Source organism: Anopheles arabiensis, chromosome 3, assembly GCF_016920715.1.
Source record: "Anopheles arabiensis isolate DONGOLA chromosome 3, AaraD3, whole genome shotgun sequence".
Classification (NCBI taxonomy): Eukaryota; Metazoa; Arthropoda; class Insecta; order Diptera; family Culicidae; genus Anopheles; species Anopheles arabiensis.
In genome coordinates this window covers 36,596,165-36,614,377 of record NC_053518.1, presented here as the reverse complement: position 1 = coordinate 36,614,377, position 18,213 = coordinate 36,596,165, and the positions used below count along the sequence as shown (strand labels likewise).

Below are 18,213 nucleotides of genomic sequence, written 5' to 3'. Positions count from 1 at the left end.
CTGATTCTGGTACCGGAACAAATTGCGATTCCCAGAGGTCGACTCCGATTCCGGAGCCAATTCTGATTCAGAAACCTATTCCGATTCCGGAATCGATTTCGAATTCAACTCTGGAATTGGCTGCGGAATCGGTTCAGGAATTGATTCCTAACACGGAATCGAAATCGAGTAGGTCCGAATCCAAGCTCCCTCCACTAAACTCTACATACCTGTTCGGGGCACTTTTTGGCGCTACCTTTGTGCGCGTCGTCAATCTCTTGTTTGTCCAGTGTCAGGACGAATCGGCCCTGTGATTGGTCTTCTGTTCCGAAGCGTGAAAATATTGTAGCCAGAACACATTTTAGATTACTATACCTTTCAATAGAACACTACTACTGGTTCACTTACCGGCACCAGCTAGCTCGACGAAAAACGTATTGAACCAAAAGTGCCACCCTTTGTCGAGTTTGTTCGGTCGAAACTCGACCTTCACGTCGCCGGCCAGTGGCATACAGCAGTCGAGCTCGACCGATATGTAGTGGTCCGTGCGCCGGAACTTCACCAGCGGCAGCGGTTCCTTCATGTCCTTCTGCTGGATCGAGCCTACCTTCAACGGCAAATCGGCGGGAAAGATGCGCAGCTCAAGAATCTAAACACGAAGAAGAGGCGGAGGAGAAGGATAACGGTAGGTAGAGTTAATACGCAGTTAAACTGTTATGTGCAAGTGAGAACAGGCGATTGGAAGCTTCTCGGAACAGAGCTTACATAGAGCGACACCTTCCGGTACGTTAGGTTTTGGCGCAACAGCTGCTCGTAGTACACCACGTAGCGGCGCTGCGAAGGAATGGTGACCCCTTTCTTATCCTTCGTGCGCTTTTCCGCATAATACGTCAGTGCCTCGTGGGCTGTCTGGAAGCTGTTGTTGTACAGCAAGTAGCAGCAGATCATTGTTCCTGGTGAAGGGAAAAAGGTAGAGACGTAGAGTAAAGTAGTTTGCTGCAGAGTTTTATACAAAATCATTTCCCTGTTTGCGGCCCCCGGGGAATAGTACTGTTGATCTCAACAAGATTAGGGTGATTTTTTCCGTAGCTTACTGACTTTGTTTCAAAGCAAAATGCATCGAATGTTCGAAACACGACAAAGTGAAGGTGTGGCTAAATCGTAACAATGGACGATAATGGGTCGCGATAAGGGGTAACGAACAAACTCGATTCATTCATAGGGCACACTCCCTTATCGATTGCATACCGAAAGCTAAATACATCCGTTTTTGTGTGTGTCTATCAATATTTAATGCTTTCAAAGACACCTTGTAATACCAATAACCATATGTAACAATATTTATAAGTGACAAACTTTGTGCAACTTGTGCAACGGTGGTGATCAATATTGTGCATCTCTGAAAAACTTACCCGTGCGTCCTTTGCCAGCCTTGCAGTGGATCGCCACGACATGCGAACTATCCGCATTCAGGAAGCTGTCCACATCTTTGCAGAACTTGTCGATCAGTTCGATATCCGGCGGGTTATGATCCTTGAACGGATATTCGGCATGGTACTGTAAAATAGAAGAAATGAAAGAATTATGAATAAATAAGAGACAGATAAGTTTTGTTAATGTTCTATTCTGTGCAGAGATAGTTCAACAATATTTGGGGTATGTAATGGATGCAAAAATCTAGTAATCCGATCGATGAAACTTAATTAACTATATTATGGGGCGGACCCGTGATACATTCGTCAACTCGAACGACCCAATAATACGCCCGTAATGGGTTCAGGCCCGGAATGGACCGTCCCTCCGTAGTAAGGACTGACTATCCCGCCTACGTGGCATTGAATAAAGTTTCGAAAGCCTGTACAGGCCGGTATGTCCGCGTAGGACGTTTACACAAAATAGAAGAAACTTTTTTACAAATTAATATCATCATGATTGACAGTGATCAATCAAAATCTGGAGATAGTTGGGGTGAATGGAGGATTTTGGTTGATAAATATTTGAATGTATTTCGTTTATTCTCAGAAAAATAGTTGAGCCTCTCTAAAATTATTTATTTTTTGTATAATTATCAAATAACAATAATTTATTTAATAATTATCAAATAACAATCGTCTGATAATACTACAACTCGTTGCTGTTATATATCTCGCATAACAAGCAGTATGGTTTTAATCTATTTCAATTTCATTCTTTTTACAGTGAATTTACGTGGACCCTCGTACAGTGAGCTCCACTAGTTTCAGTGTTTCTTCCCTTGTTTAATGTATTTTAGAAGAGCCTAATTATCGTATTCATGCCAATATAACATTTCTTTCGTGGATCTTTCGTTCATGTTCTTATTCATTTCAAGGATATATTAAAACACAAAAAAACCGAAATGTTGTTGAGGGCTACAAGTTAAAGTTAAAGTTAATAATACGCTTAAAACTCGTTAAGATAAGCAAATAATGAGTCAATGTATCAAATTTTTACAGCTTTTTATTATTGTACCTTGAGTTTCGTCTTTTAAAAACATGAAACTAAAGTTTGATGGACATATTAAAATAATAGACTTCCTTTACAAAATCATCATGGAGCGCATTTTAGGTTCTCAAGAGCCACATGGGCCTTAATTTAGAGACCATTGCACTTCTCGTTACTTGGAGCCATCTTGTTGGTAGAGAGATTGCACTAGAATAATGCAATGTGATTGTTTATGGTTTGTTTTGTAGTGGAATTAGTTTATTCATATTTTTAAGTATTTCTTCCTTTGTTTGAGATGCTCCAAAAACCAAACCTAATTGCCAAACAAAACTATTTAATCACCAAATTCTGTCCACATCATCATTCTAACGTAACGTAACTTTCCCATGCGTTATGCTAAACAAATATAAAACATCGCGTTTGCTGGCAAAAAACCCCGACTCTCTTGTGCGCACGATTATCAATCCATTTCCTGAAAGTCACGCTTCTACTGGCCCGGCCTCGAGCAGTGTAGTAAGGCAGGCAGTATAGCGCGCGACCTACCATCAGTTTAACCTTCAACCAAACACACCCCTCTCGTGTCAAACGGCCGCCTAACAATCAGAGCTGCAGTTACAGTGTGTGTTTCCCCCCCTCTGCTTCTGCACATTCGCTCAAATGATTTACGTAGGCGTGCGGGCAGTAGAGCGCAGATTGGAAGAACATCATGCTATAATCACATCAACCAAATTGCAACGGCGGCAGTAGCAGCAGCAGCAGCGGCAGCACCGGCAACCCCGGCAGCTCGAGAGCAATCAAGTAAACGTCATTTGCATCGCGCGCGCGTCTCACAAGCGCTTCTTGCATTGATCGCTAATGCGAGAGGAGGCAACGAGATGGAGAGCGAGTGTGTGGAGTGTGTAGGTGTATATGATGCATCTTATTTTATTGCACCAATCCAATTCCCTGTCGCTGCACACCGACACACACACACACATGATGAGGAGGGGATGGGCGAGAAACGAACGATCCCCACAGCGACATCAGAAGATGATGGCGCACGGTTCGCGCGGGCAGGGCGTAAGATAAACTGCCTGCGCCTGCCTGCGCCTTCGTATGCGGTATTACTACTTGTTCTTTCCCGTTTTCTGTCTTCCCGTTTCTATCTTCACCTGCAATCACGCTGCACAAGATCGAGCAAATTTGCATGTTTAAGCACATTGTGATCCCGCGGCTTGCATAATCCGCCTCAAAACACTGCCTTTGCCTTTTAACTCGGCAAAGTATCGCGTGTCGAGCCCGATACGACCATGTGTACGTGTGCGTGTGTGTGCGTGTTTCATGGTGAACCAGAGAGCAGGCAGCAGCAACTTACTGCGGAAGTCGTTGGCACGTCGGGGCTGTAGCCGTGTCTAATTTGATTAAAATGTGAGCTTGGCTGAGGGCTGCAAAGCGTTTAACACTCTGATACATATTAATAAACGAGAAATACACAGAGCAGAGCATATACAAGTTTGATACAAATACATTGGAATAAGGAGAGAAAAAAAGGAAAAGATGACATACTTGCAATGTACAGTAAAGTATGGTTTATGGAAATTTATTTTTAAATATGCAGCAACTGGAAAAAAGACATGCATTTTATGATTGACAATAATGCTAAATAAATTGTAAGTAGACGCTTAATAAAACTTGAAAGATCTAACGCAAACACGTTTGTGATAAAATGGATTGAACGAGGGTATAGTGTTTTAAGCGAGTGCAGCTAAAATCATCAATGAACAAAACTAACCAATTTTTGTATTATTATTTAAGGAACTAAATATGGAAAAAGTATATCAGAAAAATTAAAATAAAAAAAAATCATCATCAATCAGAAAGTGTCACTGCTCGAACCACAATTGAGCCTATTATATCATGAAGCACTAATTTAAAAACGCTCCATCCAGCATGTGGGAAGCCTGTAAGAGGTTGTAAGAGTCTTGATTTAATTATTGCTTTGGAGAAGCAGAATAACAATACAGCTTGTGTGCATTGTAGATATTAACTACGGAATAAAGGCATATCTTCTAACTTAGATGCCTCCTGTGTTAATCCAAAAAGTCCATCTTCTACTATCTGGCGTAACGGTCTACTGGCGACTTAGTGAGTACCACGGAGACGGATAGTCAATCCTTGCAAAAGGGTGCATGCATCATGTGGACATATGAATTTTGAACCCACGATGTGCGTTAAAATTGAGTTAAAAAACGAGATCAACTAATTCAAGGGCAACAAAATAAGATCTATAGTGCCATATAAATTCTTCTTCTTCTTCTATTTGGCGTAACGTCCTACGCGGAGATGCCAGCCTTTACAGCCTTTCAAGACTTAATTAATTATCACGCAGCCGGATAGTCAATCCTTGCTTCCTTGCGTCAATCCTTGGAGGACGGTCCATTCTGGGCTTGAACCCATGACGGGCATGTTATTGAGTCGTTCGAGTTGACAACTGTACAATGGGACCACCCCCAGTGCAAAATAAGTGGCAGATAAGTAAGTGCAAAACTCAAATTTTTCAACAAATTATAGAACTATCTCTTGACGAGACACAGTAAAGATATAAAATGTACTAAAATTATATAATAACGTTTACAAAAATTGGCGTTTTTTCCAAGGGTTTATCTTAACTTTCAATAATAGTATCCCACGAGTCAGTAGACAAAATTTGACACCTCTAGCAGTCGAACTCTAACTGTGATGGCCATAAAAGTTAGACAACTTCGTTTAGCAGCGTGTGTGATCATAGAACGACACCCTGTAGCGTCTAAAACGGACTCCGTGCGGCAGTTTGTGAACGTTGTATTAGCCTGTTCCGGTATCTACAACATCTCGGCACTATTATAGAACAATCAGAGCATCGAAAGAAAACCCAGTTCTTAATCGTCGACATCTCTCAGCGACAAGAAGCTTCAAAGAATGCAGAAAATGGCAACCGAGGGACAAGTCGCTACATCGCTGCATTCGCTTGGCGGAGCGGTCGATGCAACCGGTCAAACAGTGAAATAATGACCTGGAAAACATGAACAAACATATTAGGAAGCAGAAATTGCGTCCACTGTCTTCGCCGCGGCAAGCAATGACACCAAAACTCAGTTTTGGGTGAATTTCGTTGGAATTTCGATAGTCCGCGAACTGGTCCAACATTCCCCAACTGTGTCCCATCATTTTTTTTTTCTAGACAAATATAATGCAAAAGTTCTACTGCTATCATTTTCTTGCGAAAACTTGGGAGGAATTGATAAAAAACGAAGGTAGACCCCTTAAAACATGCCGACACGCATATCTTCGTCCGACATGGCAAAAATCCGAATAACTGACCAAAGGCAGCCTGCATGGTCGTGGATTTATTTTTGTGAGAAAGCTTTAATAACTACCTTTCAAAGGATGTTCATGGAAAGAAATTATCTCGCTTAGCTTTTTTTCTACCGCCAGAAGAACAAAGTCTTTAATACCAACGTTAACATATGAACTGAACCGTTCACATTCCCGTCAAATCATCGTTTTGTCCAACTCTAATCAATGCAGCAATCAGTTTGAGGATTTTAAACACTATACTATCAAGCTTACATTAATAGATGTTGCGCTTTTGTAGCGCTTGATCCTGGTTGAGCAAACAAACGAAAGAAACAATAATGTTTTGTCTACTTCAATTCCAAGAAGCAATACACCCAGCTTCCTACTGTCTTATCTCAATAAAACAAATACAAAAAGTTTGAAAAAATGGAACGAAGAAATTTCAAACTCATCAATGCAAACAAATATTTCCAGCATTACTTTTAACGAGACGCCTCATTCGTCTACATAATTCTCCTTCGCCATTTTTCCACGCAATAGCACATCCAAATCTCTCCTTCACAACCTTCACACTTCATGTGCCAGCAGCAGGCATAATTCGAGACACAACACACCATCCGGCGTCTCCCCATGCATCCTGATGTTGGATACACACAGCCAGGTGTGTGCGCGGCGATCGATATTCTAAAATAAAATGTTAATTGCTCATCGTTTGGGCGGAATAATCGGAGAGCTGGGTTGTGTTGTGTCTGCGCGTCTGCTGTTGGTGGCACCACACAGGCGAATGGAAATTGCTGCGAAGCTGCGAGAGAAGCAGAGCGAGCAGCATTGGAAAATTGCTACCGGCGCAAACCAATCTCATCCCCATTACCGGATGTGTGAACAGACAGCAGAGTTCCGGGCACAAACACACCACACAGGCCCATATTTGCAACCCACCTACGCGTCGCTAGCCAGCGGAGACGGTGCCTGGAGGCCACCATCCTAGAGGCACTCGGGTGTATGGGATGTGTGCGTCCCGCTCCTTCGCCCATCCTGCCGATTGATCAAGGAAAACTGGCGACACTTTGCCAGTGCCTTCGAGCATGGCAACAGCACCACACCCCACCGACAGCATCAGCAGCGCACCAACCAACGCACGCGACCATCCGCTTGCCGCGCGTTAAAAAAGGCGTTCCGGGAAGCGTGATAAGGAAAACCGTTCAATCCTTCAATTAAAAGAGCGGGCGCGGGCGGTACAAGAACGAGCAGCGTTCGCCCTTTTCGCAGAATCACGACAATTTTCGCCCACCGTTTGGCCCTAGCAACAGCGAGCTGCAGTAGCCGCTCTGACGGATGGTAAATTGAGGCGACAGCCAACATGCGCCAGCCGCAGTACCTTCGATTAGCGCACGGGCGCGTAACGTTTAGCGCGTACAATCATCGAAAAAAGCATTCGCGAACGGAGAAAGAGGAGGAGCAGGAGGAGGAGGAGAGCTGTGTGTATAATGCGCTGACCGCGACCGACCGAGACAACTGGCGCGCGCGTGTATTTTCTCACAGACGACCGGCCTCTCGCTACACTGCCACCCGCTCTTGTCCACGGAAACAATGCACTTGCGCTTCCCCCCCGTCGTCCCGCACACACGAACGACTGACAACGATCATCACCGGGAGGGGTGCAAAGATCGCCATCAACACACCATTATAGGTATCACCACTAACCACCACCAGCAGCACCCGCGTTTCTCCCCCAGACGATGATGATGATGCCGTCCGTTGTCGAGTCGCGAATAATGATGAAACGATTAAGTGATCTTTATCGATGCGAGCCGAGCGAGGAGGAGCCCGACCCGGCGGGGGTGATGGAATGATGCATGGCGGCTTTCACAAAACCCTCTCTCTAAATGTGCAAATTATTTGATTGTTAAATCATCGCTATCGCGATAATTGATTGCAACCTATAGTCAGCTGTTGCTGCTGCTGCTTCTGCTACAGGTACGGGGAGAACGGGGGAGAAGCAATGCATCTGCGATGGGTAAATTGCATCTGGCAACATTTCACACATTTACAGCTCTATCAAAGACGGCTGACAATCACAACGTGGGGTTGTTAGGTTTTTTTGTCTCTAATTCACACACATACACGAGCCTCCGTTTATTGCACACACACACACACACACAGTTGCTAATGGTTGATGTTTCCGAGAGCTTACAATCAAGGTGTCTGTCTCCATCGTCCTCCTTCGATCGTGCTGCTGCTGCTGCCGTGCGACCGTGGGAAGGGTGTTTGACCCCCACGGTAGTGATGGTGGTGCATCTGTTGTGCACCATCACCCATCACTTATTGTGCATTCAATTTGCAGCAGCAGTGACACCGTTTGGCAATGTGCTCTTTTGCACTGTTAAACGATCGTAAAAAAGGCATCATCGGAAGGGATACTACACGTCTGGTGCATTCAATGACAGTTTAAACTAAGAAACTGTTACAAATCAGCAAGGTAAGAGGTAAGATTCGATTATGATTTTTTAAAATGATTTTGATTGATACATTAGTTGCCGCTAAATGTTGACTCTAATCAATTTTTGATTCTAACGCATTTATTTTTTTCTGTAAGTGTACAGTATTTGACTCTTTCTGATGCACACTGTTAAAAATTGATGCCTTAGGCAAAAAAAAAGTCAAAATTTAGCGACAATCACTACAAATAGATAGTCTTCGTCGGCTATAACAATTAACAATACAGGGTTTTCCTGGAATAATTGTCTTTTGGAATAAACACCGCTGTCTACCACGTGATCACACGCCAGATGGTGAAAGCTACTCTGTCCAATTTAATAATACAATTGTTATCTTTGATTGTCTGATACGGCACGGTTTGTTTCATTAGACAACATTTGGCAAAAATTAAAATGAATTCAAACACATTACTTTTATTCAAGCAAGATGCAGAGTAAACCATACATTCCAGTAAATCATAACATTAACTTTGTTAATACTGCTACTACCACAAGAAACCGTGCCGAATCTGACAGTTGATAAATCGAATACGACAATTGTGTTATTAAATTGGACAGAATAGCTTACACCATCTGACGTGTGATTAAGTGTGTCTTAAGTAAGGCAGCGGTGTCTTTTCCAAAAGACAATTGTTATACACAAATAAAAAGTTGTTTATAGGAATGGAAAAAAAAACCCTGTTAAAGAAACAATGGTTTATAGTTTTATAATAAAATCTACTCAGTTTATTGTTTTGTTTTCTTCGAATTAAGAACCTCTAACCATTCCAAGGAAAGGATCAGAACAAAGTAAGTGTGATAAACATGTAACACATGTTCAAACTATTGGAAAAGTTTTACTTATTTACTTCTCTATGATTTTACAACAAATATTTTATTCGAAGTTCAATTCGTTAACTAATAAATCCCTTATTTAGAAACAAAACGTCGTTGTTGTACATTCAACTCGGTGTCTCTTTATTTTCAAACAATACAAAAGAGACATTTAAATCGTTAGACAATATTGCAATTAAATATGTACAATGCTTTGCTGGATGTATTACAATTCATTTTAAGTACAATTGTATTCCAATTTACTCGTTTATTTCCATCGATATTCTATGTAAATGATAAAAATGTAGAAGTACAATAACTTTCAAGCAACTATTAAAAGTTGTAATTAGAATAACAAGCTTAATAATCTACAGCGATCGCTTAAGCCATTAAATAGCATCAATTATGTCCATGGTATTGAACGTTATCATTGAATTGTTGATTCTGTAGCAACTGTGCTTTAAAATGTTGTAAATGTATACTGGACAATGTGTTCTGTAACACGAAACACTGGAATAAAATGTTTAAAAAGTATTTCATAATTAGCATTGTTGCTTCTGGATGGAACCCAGTGGAGCAAGACAACGGTCTTGGTTCCTTTTTTATTTATTTGTGTAGACTTTGAGCTTAATTGTTGCTGCCACGTCAATCTCTATGAATGGACCTCTTTCCTTTTGAAGATCGTAGACTGAAATTTCAGCCTATCAGCTTGTTTGCATTGTATAGCAGCTTTCGAGCTATCTAAGTGGGTATAATATACAGGTGGGATAAGCCCAGGGGTATGTATTTAGAGGGTTGATTTTTAGCGATTCTGCTTCTGCATGAAGATTTTAATAGTGTTTTATGTATTCGTCAAACTATCAGAAAGCCTGTTTGAGTAAAAAATTCACCTGTCCTGTCAAAAAGTGACGTTCAAATTTGCTTGAAAAAACCTGTGAGACCATCGTGACCAAGTAAATACGCTTTGATTCCAGATTCTACCACCTGATCTCCTTAAAGCACCTTGGGATGAATGTATACACGACCTTGTTTTGACATTTTTTTCCAGCAGGTACTCGAATCTAATTCTAGATTTGAGGTTTAAACAATCTAGGCTGAAAATCGCAGGCTAGTTTTGTGTGTGATACTCTATGGAATGTTCAGCCGCCAAGATTTCAGCTGCCAACTGTTAAATTCCATCTAAAAAAAAGCTGGTTAATATCGTGAAAAGCCCCATTAACGATAACTTGCCAAATAGGTAACGAATACGATGTTCTAATCATCACTACTCCCCTACCCGATAGGTTCCATTAAAGGCAAAATCTACAGTTTGTAAATACCAAAAAAATGTCCTTTTTTAATATTAAACTTCATAGAAATCACATCCAGAGAGGTTGGTGGTTGGCAAAGTTTAGTAGGAAATTATCTTTAAAAAATACGAAAACATCATAGTGGAATATTATCTATAGATCAAAATACATTGAGACGCGACAAACAATAAACTCCAAAAAAGTTGGGCTTTCTGTAAATTAATGCTCTTAATGGAATTTAAACGAAACCTTGCCAATGTGCTATAAGATCTCCATAAACAGAAACAATAGCTATTGCCATCGTTGATTGAAACACGACGAAATAACACATCATTATTATTTAACAATCTATCTGTTAGGTCTGATGCTCCACTTACCGGAAACAATTTCGGATCGTACGTACGCTCCGAGCAAAGGTTGTACACTTTGAACTTTTTGTCGTGCCGCTGGGTGAGTAGCTTGACCACGTGTTCGCGATTATTCCGGTAGATGGCCTCCACGTTGCCCGCCGGAAAGCCCATGGCGATGATCTTTGGCGTAATATCTGAAACGAAGGAAAAGGAGAGACATTTAGTATCAAACGCACGAGAGCAACATTTTGATGTTTTATTACATTTGATGCTCTTTGGCATCTTCTGTGATCTGCCTGCAATCCCTGTGAATCCCCCAGTGAACCACCATCGACAAGTGTGTTAAAATGTAGTCGTCCCTCAAAAGAGCACTGAGGAATGCTGAACGATGCTCGGAGATTTGATTTGTATACTAATTGGCCAGCAGACAAGTATGCTTATGCAGTGCTCCACCCACCCCTTGTAATGCTGCGCTACACACCATGATTGCACACAACACATTGTGGCAAAATGTAGCCCAGCACAGTTCGACGGATCGCATGTTCTATCCCGCTCGTGTGCTAAGTAAGCGCGCTCTATCCTACCTGATAAAAGCACTATTTTCTCGACGAGCACGGGAAAAAAGGCATTGGGAAAAGCGATCCATGCCCCAGGAGATCACAGACCACCCATGCGAATATGTGTATGATAATGAAAACATAATCACATATCACCGTGCACCGTTGATGTGCTGCTGCTGTGCATCGCGCTATTCCTCCATCCATTTCTGCGCAAGAATTCAAAGGGGGCGTAGAACACAGGAAGCGAAGAACTTTATCCAGCTGCACCTGACTGCACCATTGCTACGCTGCATTACACGGTAATTGTATCACGGCATAGAGAGTGCACACATCACGACGGCATTCCCTTCCGGCGCCCCATGAGGATGACGGCCCAGAGCATTCTCTCTGGAGCTTTTATTTTTATCCATTCTTTCCATTCTGCCTTCCCATGCAGACGCAGGTCGGTCGGCCGCATAAAATACGGTAGCAACAAAACCCGGGTGAAGATATAATTTGCATACCTAATTGCCACTGATTAGCACATAAATACATCGGGACACATACGTGGATACACACCACCATCACAGAACAGACGCAACGCTACGTGGGGGAAAAAGAGAGCTGAAATGGTGAATTATGAAGTGAAGAGGGGGTCGGTTTGTGCCCAGGTTTGAATTTGGACCGAAACTGCGAATGAATAAAACAAATGACGGAGGAAGATGTTACAAGGAACGTCATGACTGCCTGCCCACATACACACACATACACACACCCCTGATATTCTCCTGCGAGAAGCCTTCTACAATCCACTTCGCGATCGTGTTCATTCCCTTCAGCAAGTACAACGTTTTCGCTAATGGTCGAATGAAACGCAACACACGCACGCTCAACACCCTCCCCCCGGGGCCGGTGGTATGGGGGAAGGGTTAGTGTGCGCCACTTGATTTATGATCACGATGCACTTGACGCCAAAAGTAGGCCCCCCCGTTGCAGTACATCAACCGGGTTGGGTTGGGGGAGGTTCCTTTACAATTTACTTGCTTTTTTTTACTTCGTGCCACGCTACACCTTATTAGCGTGCGTTGAATAAATGTAGTAGGGAACAACACGCGCCACCCTGGTCCCCTAAACCGCCGCCACAGGTGTGCATGTGCACAACATAGCGCAGCGGCTGCTTGATTGTGTGTGATTGCCGCGCGCTTTTATGAGAAGAAATGCATTTGAAATGCAGATTTCCGTCAACCGGCAGCAATGGCTGGTGGACGGTGTTTGACGGTGGGGCGGGCGGGTGTTAATGTAAGCGATCTGAGCAGAAAACGCTTGATAGGGGAAAATGTGTAAAACACTTGCTAATCTCACGAAACAAGTTTCTGGTAAAGCTTATTTTAATTGGAAACCGATTGGAAGCCGATGTACAGACCATTTTATAGAGGGCGAAAGACAACTGTTTTCAACCTTTTTAAATGCAATTCAGAATTAGTAGTTTAGCATGCATTTTTTTATTAGAATCTTGCTCTAGGATCTTTTTTGATTTATTTTTGATATAGTTTTAACATGGAGTTTTATAACATGGAGTTTTTGACTCGGAACGACTCCAGACGACCCCGAATGACTCCGGATGACTCCAGATAACTCCGGATGACTCCGGATGACTCCGGAAGACTCCGGATGACTCCTTGACGGCTTCAGACTATTCCAAAAAACAAAATTTCAGCCTGTCGGTGAAAAAATATTCACCATGTATACATTTGACAGTTACGTTCCGTCATATTCGACTTCATCATTTGTGTACATACAAAGATGTATGTTTAATATCTTTGTGTTTCCATTTATCTATTTAAAATGGTTTATATTTCTTCCATTAATTTGAAAAAATAAAAATTAAATCAAACAGTTTTAAACATTTTGCGACAAAATAGTAATGCAGCCCAAAATAACCCCCGCCCCCACCATTATTTAACGTGTTAAATGTTATACGGTTTTTAGTACCGCAGAACCTCTGCAAACATCAAACAAAACATAAAAAAAACAAAGTATTTTAAGGTTTTCTATCGTCGGCAATAAACTTGTACATACATTGGATGTGCCCTATAGACTATAGACTCAAGCTAAAACTACCAACGCTATATCCCATTGTTTCGTTCTCCTTAAAACATGTAAACGAAGCCATGCTTCCAAGCCGTAAATTGATATTTAAACGTTGTTTGATTAGAACGATAGGCTCGTAATGAATTAATCATAACACACATGTCGTCCTCGAATGTGCCCCTAACAACACACACACACCCATGCCCAAGAATATGATGCAAATTGAGCCAGTTCACGTAACGAGGATGTTATTTGTTGACCCACGTGCGTTCGGCGGTCACTGTTTGATGATCATCTATCAAATGAGCACCGACCGCCCCCAGCAGACAACACCACTCCGGGCTCAATTAGTACTAATTAGTAATGGAGGCGCCGTTTTATTCCAGTGTGTGACATTTCCCGTCCACTGTGTGTATGCCTTGAGCTACCGCCGCTACCACAGAGAGATCGAGAGACACGAGTTTTTCCATGATCAACTGTGTTCCTTTGCTCTTTGTGACGATTGAACCGGTTCTGGCCCGCAGTCTAGCAGCCCTCTATCACAAAGCAATCATACACACATACACATGTTTATATCTATTTGACTTGGCCTCCGTTGTTTTTTTTTTCTCTTCCTCTCTCTCTTTCTGGCGGTGTCCCTGACCGAAACACGATCAGGTTAACCCCGCGCGCGGTCATCTCGTCCGCCACCCCCCCTTTTCAACGGTTCAACACAGCCACACACTCGGTCGAACTTTGAGGAGTTGAGATCGCCCAAACGCACATTCGTTTGCGAACGACAAGGGGAAACGATGACAAACGTTTTGGCGGTTCGTCGCTTGTCTACGCGATTTGAATGCAAGCAAAGAAACTTGGCCAACACCATCAGGTCGGCGCGTCGTCACGTTCGGCCAGGTGAGGAAGAAGAGCGAAACCATGCAGCAAGCAAGAAACCACGAGACACACAGACATCCTTTCAAATGGCGTAGTGAAAAAAAAAACGCGTAACAACGAACAGTAGTAGCAGCTGGCCGAGCAGCAGCATGTGTGTGGGATTTCCGAAAAAAAAATCATAGCAAACTTACGGCCGATGGTTTAAACAGCTGGAACACACCCGTCGAGGAAGGACAAGCAGAGTGTTACACGACACAAAAAAACGCTGACAAGAATCGCGCCCCATTTACTAGAACAAGTGTCAGCATGACCAACGCACTCTTGTGGTACACCTTTTAGCAGAACTTTTCTATTTTTGTACTAATTCAATGGTAAAACTAAAACGAGGAACTTTGACACGCAATAATTAGCATCAGGGGCTGCCTATCAGAGTGCATCATTTTTGAAAAATCATCAAAATTCCCACCAAAACTGTGAAATAATGGCGGGGGTGTGTGTTGCAGTTGCTTGTGGCAACGGCGGCGTAGAATTTGACCGACATTTGGCTGAACGCTGAGAACGTTGACTGGTGCTGCTGCCGCTGTATCAAGCATACACAAACCGACACACAAACGCTCGGGGCACGTTTACACTCTTCAGATCTCAAGGACAGCAGCAACATTATGAGCACAATAACGATCGATCAAGCGAACGAAACACGCGCGCGCACACGATCGAGTTTTCCCGCCAAAGGGAGAGAGACAGAGCATGAGAGCGAAAGAGCAAAACAGCACACCAACCAACCAACCCCGGGGTCTATGACCGATTCTTCGTTTGGCATTGGAAAGTGGTCCCCGTTCGAGGGCGATGTGGGGTTGAAAGGTATAGTTAAATGCTTCGCCGCTTGCACACCGGCCATCCCACCCGGTGCTGTATCTAATGTGGCACACGGGAGACAGAACGAGAGGTGTTTATTTAAAAGGCAGAAAACCGACCTAGCGCCACGGACATTATGGTACACCACTAGGGGGAGAGCGAAACTGTTGGGATTGGGGCGCCAGTGGATTAAGATGTTGAAGTTTGCAACCGGGGAGGGAACAAGAGCATGGTTATGTGTGGTTTGATTTTGCATTGCATTGCATTGCAAGTGAAAGAAAGCAACTTGTCGTACGAAATACCTGATTTTTTTTACTAAAAACACAAGAAAATTAAGACTAGGTTCGTGTCGTTAAGACATTAACGCTTAAAAAGAACTCTTCGTCTTATCGCAAAGAATCTTCGCGACATCACACACAGCCACAACATGCTTACACATAAATATATGTGGCGAAGTTCTATCGTTTTGCCGGCTAATCTGTTTGTCCTGTCAGTAAGCCAGTTCAGTGAGACGCAGCTGCGGTCGTAGTAGGCGCACACAATCATCCTGCTTCCGTTGATGGTTTCACCGCAAGCAATCGAAGAACGTAAAACGTAAGCAGCAGCGGCTCCGTGGGCTATGCGGCGACACGCACGTACACTGCCCCCACGGGCGACGGACCGTGTGTGTGTTGTGCATTACTTGCAACATTGTTGCATGCGGCGTAAACATTAACCGTCTGTTCTATCTTCGCTTCGCAAAGTGCTATGAAATGCTTCGTTACAACTGGAGGTGATAGGATTTTTTTTTTAAAGAAACGCACAAAAGGAATGCGATTGTGCATAAACCTTTAAAGTGTTGTGTATGTCGGAAACGTTTTGTGGTTAATCGACTGGCACAAAAAGATACTTTTTCGACAAGGAAATCCAAACTTTTCGTGTGATCGTGAACAAAGATATCTCAAAATAGGTATAATTTGCATACGTTCCGTTAAAAAAACATTTAATGATTAGTTGTAACTTATTAGTTTTAATACAAAATAAAATAATGTCCCAATGGTTCGCGTTTGCTATATAACAAACCCAATTTCGTGTTTGTTTTTCTTCTCATTTGAGTTTACTCAATAATAAACCTAATTAATAACTTATTATTATAATAATGATTTTTGTTGATGTTTGTTGTAACATCAACTATACGACAAAACAACCCTATTTCGATTGTTTGAAATGGTAGTGTGTTTGTACTGTGAAAAAATGCCGGTGGTTTTGCTAAACGGTAAAAATTACTTTTTGTTTTGGTAGCTTTTTGCTAGAAATGTAATTGGCTGTTAAGTTGCTTTATTTATAATATGATTTTATACATGTTTCATCAGTTAAATTCGTTCTATTGAAAAAAATTCTACAGAGGATTTTTTATATCATTTATATCATGCATGGTCTCCTTCTGAGAAGAAATAAAAATAAGACTTTTTTTTGATACAAATGTTATTGAAACGGCGCTATTTCTTTTTTCAAAATACATGTATAGGGGAAAGTCGGTAATGACGGACAATGCGGGTAAGGTGGACATTTCTTATAATTACTGGATAAAATTTAGTAATTAAACAATTGAACATTTTTAGCATGATTTATATCAAATTTAGAAGATTTTTATAACGCTATTTTGCTTCTGCTATCAAAGGTTGATTAAAAGGTGTCATCAAATTACCTAAAATAAGGATTAACCGGAAGTTATGAACCGACCTATCGACTGAAAAAATCATTGAAATCCGCGAAGAACGGAACACAGGGGAACTCCGCAGTCATACATTATGCTGTTACTCGCACGATGCTGATGAGGCCCTTCACGAAAACCCAATACATCTTACCACGACTTGGACCCAACTTGTTTTTGTGTGTTATAAACAAGAAGAAGAGGCGTTACTATGACATCAGACAGAAATAGGTAACAGATTCTGTGTGATTTTAAGGATTTAAAAGATGATTTTGATTTGGTGGATAAAATGGCATAATGGGCCTACCTATTCATTAACAAGTCCACAAAATTTGCTGGGGTTGCGTGGTTGTTTTTCTGTAATCAGGACTAGCGTCTGCTGTTAATGCCCCATGTTTCAATATTGTCTTAGATTTTGGATTCTACGGTGTGTCGGAATTGGCGCTTGTAATCCCAAAATTGACGGCTGAGCGAAACGTAGTCAAAAAGATTTTTTTAAGGAAACACACGAAAGTGGAAAGCGATAGGTAGTGTTAAAATCTAATAGACCACTTCAATTACCTATTACATGTTTGCAACACGTGTCCATCTTACCCTTCATAGTGTCTATCTTTCCCATAACATATATTTTCATGGTCGCTGCATTTATACATCTCTTGCTTTTCAACATGATTCTTAATACGTTCGTCTTAGCCTACCTTCCCCTTATTTTTAATTCGATTTTTGTCTATAGTTTCGTTCAAAACAATTGCGATTTTTTACCATTTACGAAAACCATACAAACAAATCGATTGCCAAGGATTTATTTACATACTTTTTTCATCAAATTGGCCTGCTTTATTTTGTTTATACTGCCTTCGCCGTATGACGCAAGAGACCTGAATTTACTTGGAATCGCAGAAGTGGCAGCACTCGTGGCTCTCGTTTGGTGATAGTGCGCGTGCCTGCCTGCCTGCCTGGCTGTGCGCGTTCCCAATTGAGTTTGCGTTTGAGTCAACCGACCGTGTGTGGCCAGCCAAGCCGCCGCATCAGCACTATCGTATGTGTCTAGCATTACCCCCGCCAGGCGATAAGGCGATAATTTTAGCGTGCTGTGCAGCCGACGAAACCCCCAACATGTGGCTGGGCTGCTTCTTTCGCGCTTACGTTTTTTTTTGTGTGCTACGGTCAAGCAATCCCCAAACTGCAATGGAAATGCAATAAGTCACATCAAGCGTGGGCATGTGTGACTCCTTGTGCATTAGACATACGAGCAGCATCATCACCAACCAGGACAATTTATGATGTTTAAAGTGATTTTATGCAGTGAGCTGACCTTTGATATAGGAAGGTTCGGACTACGCAAGGGGCAGATTGGATTATCAGCACAGCCTGACCCGCAGGAGCAGCAGCTCGCAACAACTGGAGCGCAGTGCGGAGGGGAGGGGTGGTGCCATCGGAAACGGCGGAATGTGC

The 18,213-nt window shown here is 42.3% G+C and overlaps 1 protein-coding gene across 3 annotated transcripts in view; it reads right to left on the bottom strand.

Annotated features, from left to right (window-relative positions):
* The window catches only part of LOC120904848 (phosphatidylinositol 3,4,5-trisphosphate 3-phosphatase and dual-specificity protein phosphatase PTEN), a 48,813-nt gene that overhangs the window by 9,540 nt on the left and 21,060 nt on the right, over window positions 1–18,213 (bottom strand). For 2 of the 3 annotated variants that reach the window (XM_040315266.1, XM_040315268.1), the window contains exons 4-8: window positions 10,735–10,901; window positions 1,392–1,536; window positions 745–932; window positions 388–628; window positions 210–301 (exon numbers count right to left, since the gene is read on the bottom strand). In XM_040315266.1, coding sequence (XP_040171200.1) covers window positions 210–301; window positions 388–628; window positions 745–932; window positions 1,392–1,536; window positions 10,735–10,901 — 833 coding nt within the window. The remainder of the gene's footprint in view (window positions 1–209; window positions 302–387; window positions 629–744; window positions 933–1,391; window positions 1,537–10,734; window positions 10,902–18,213) is intronic. The other variant, XM_040315267.1, reaches the window with a different exon arrangement.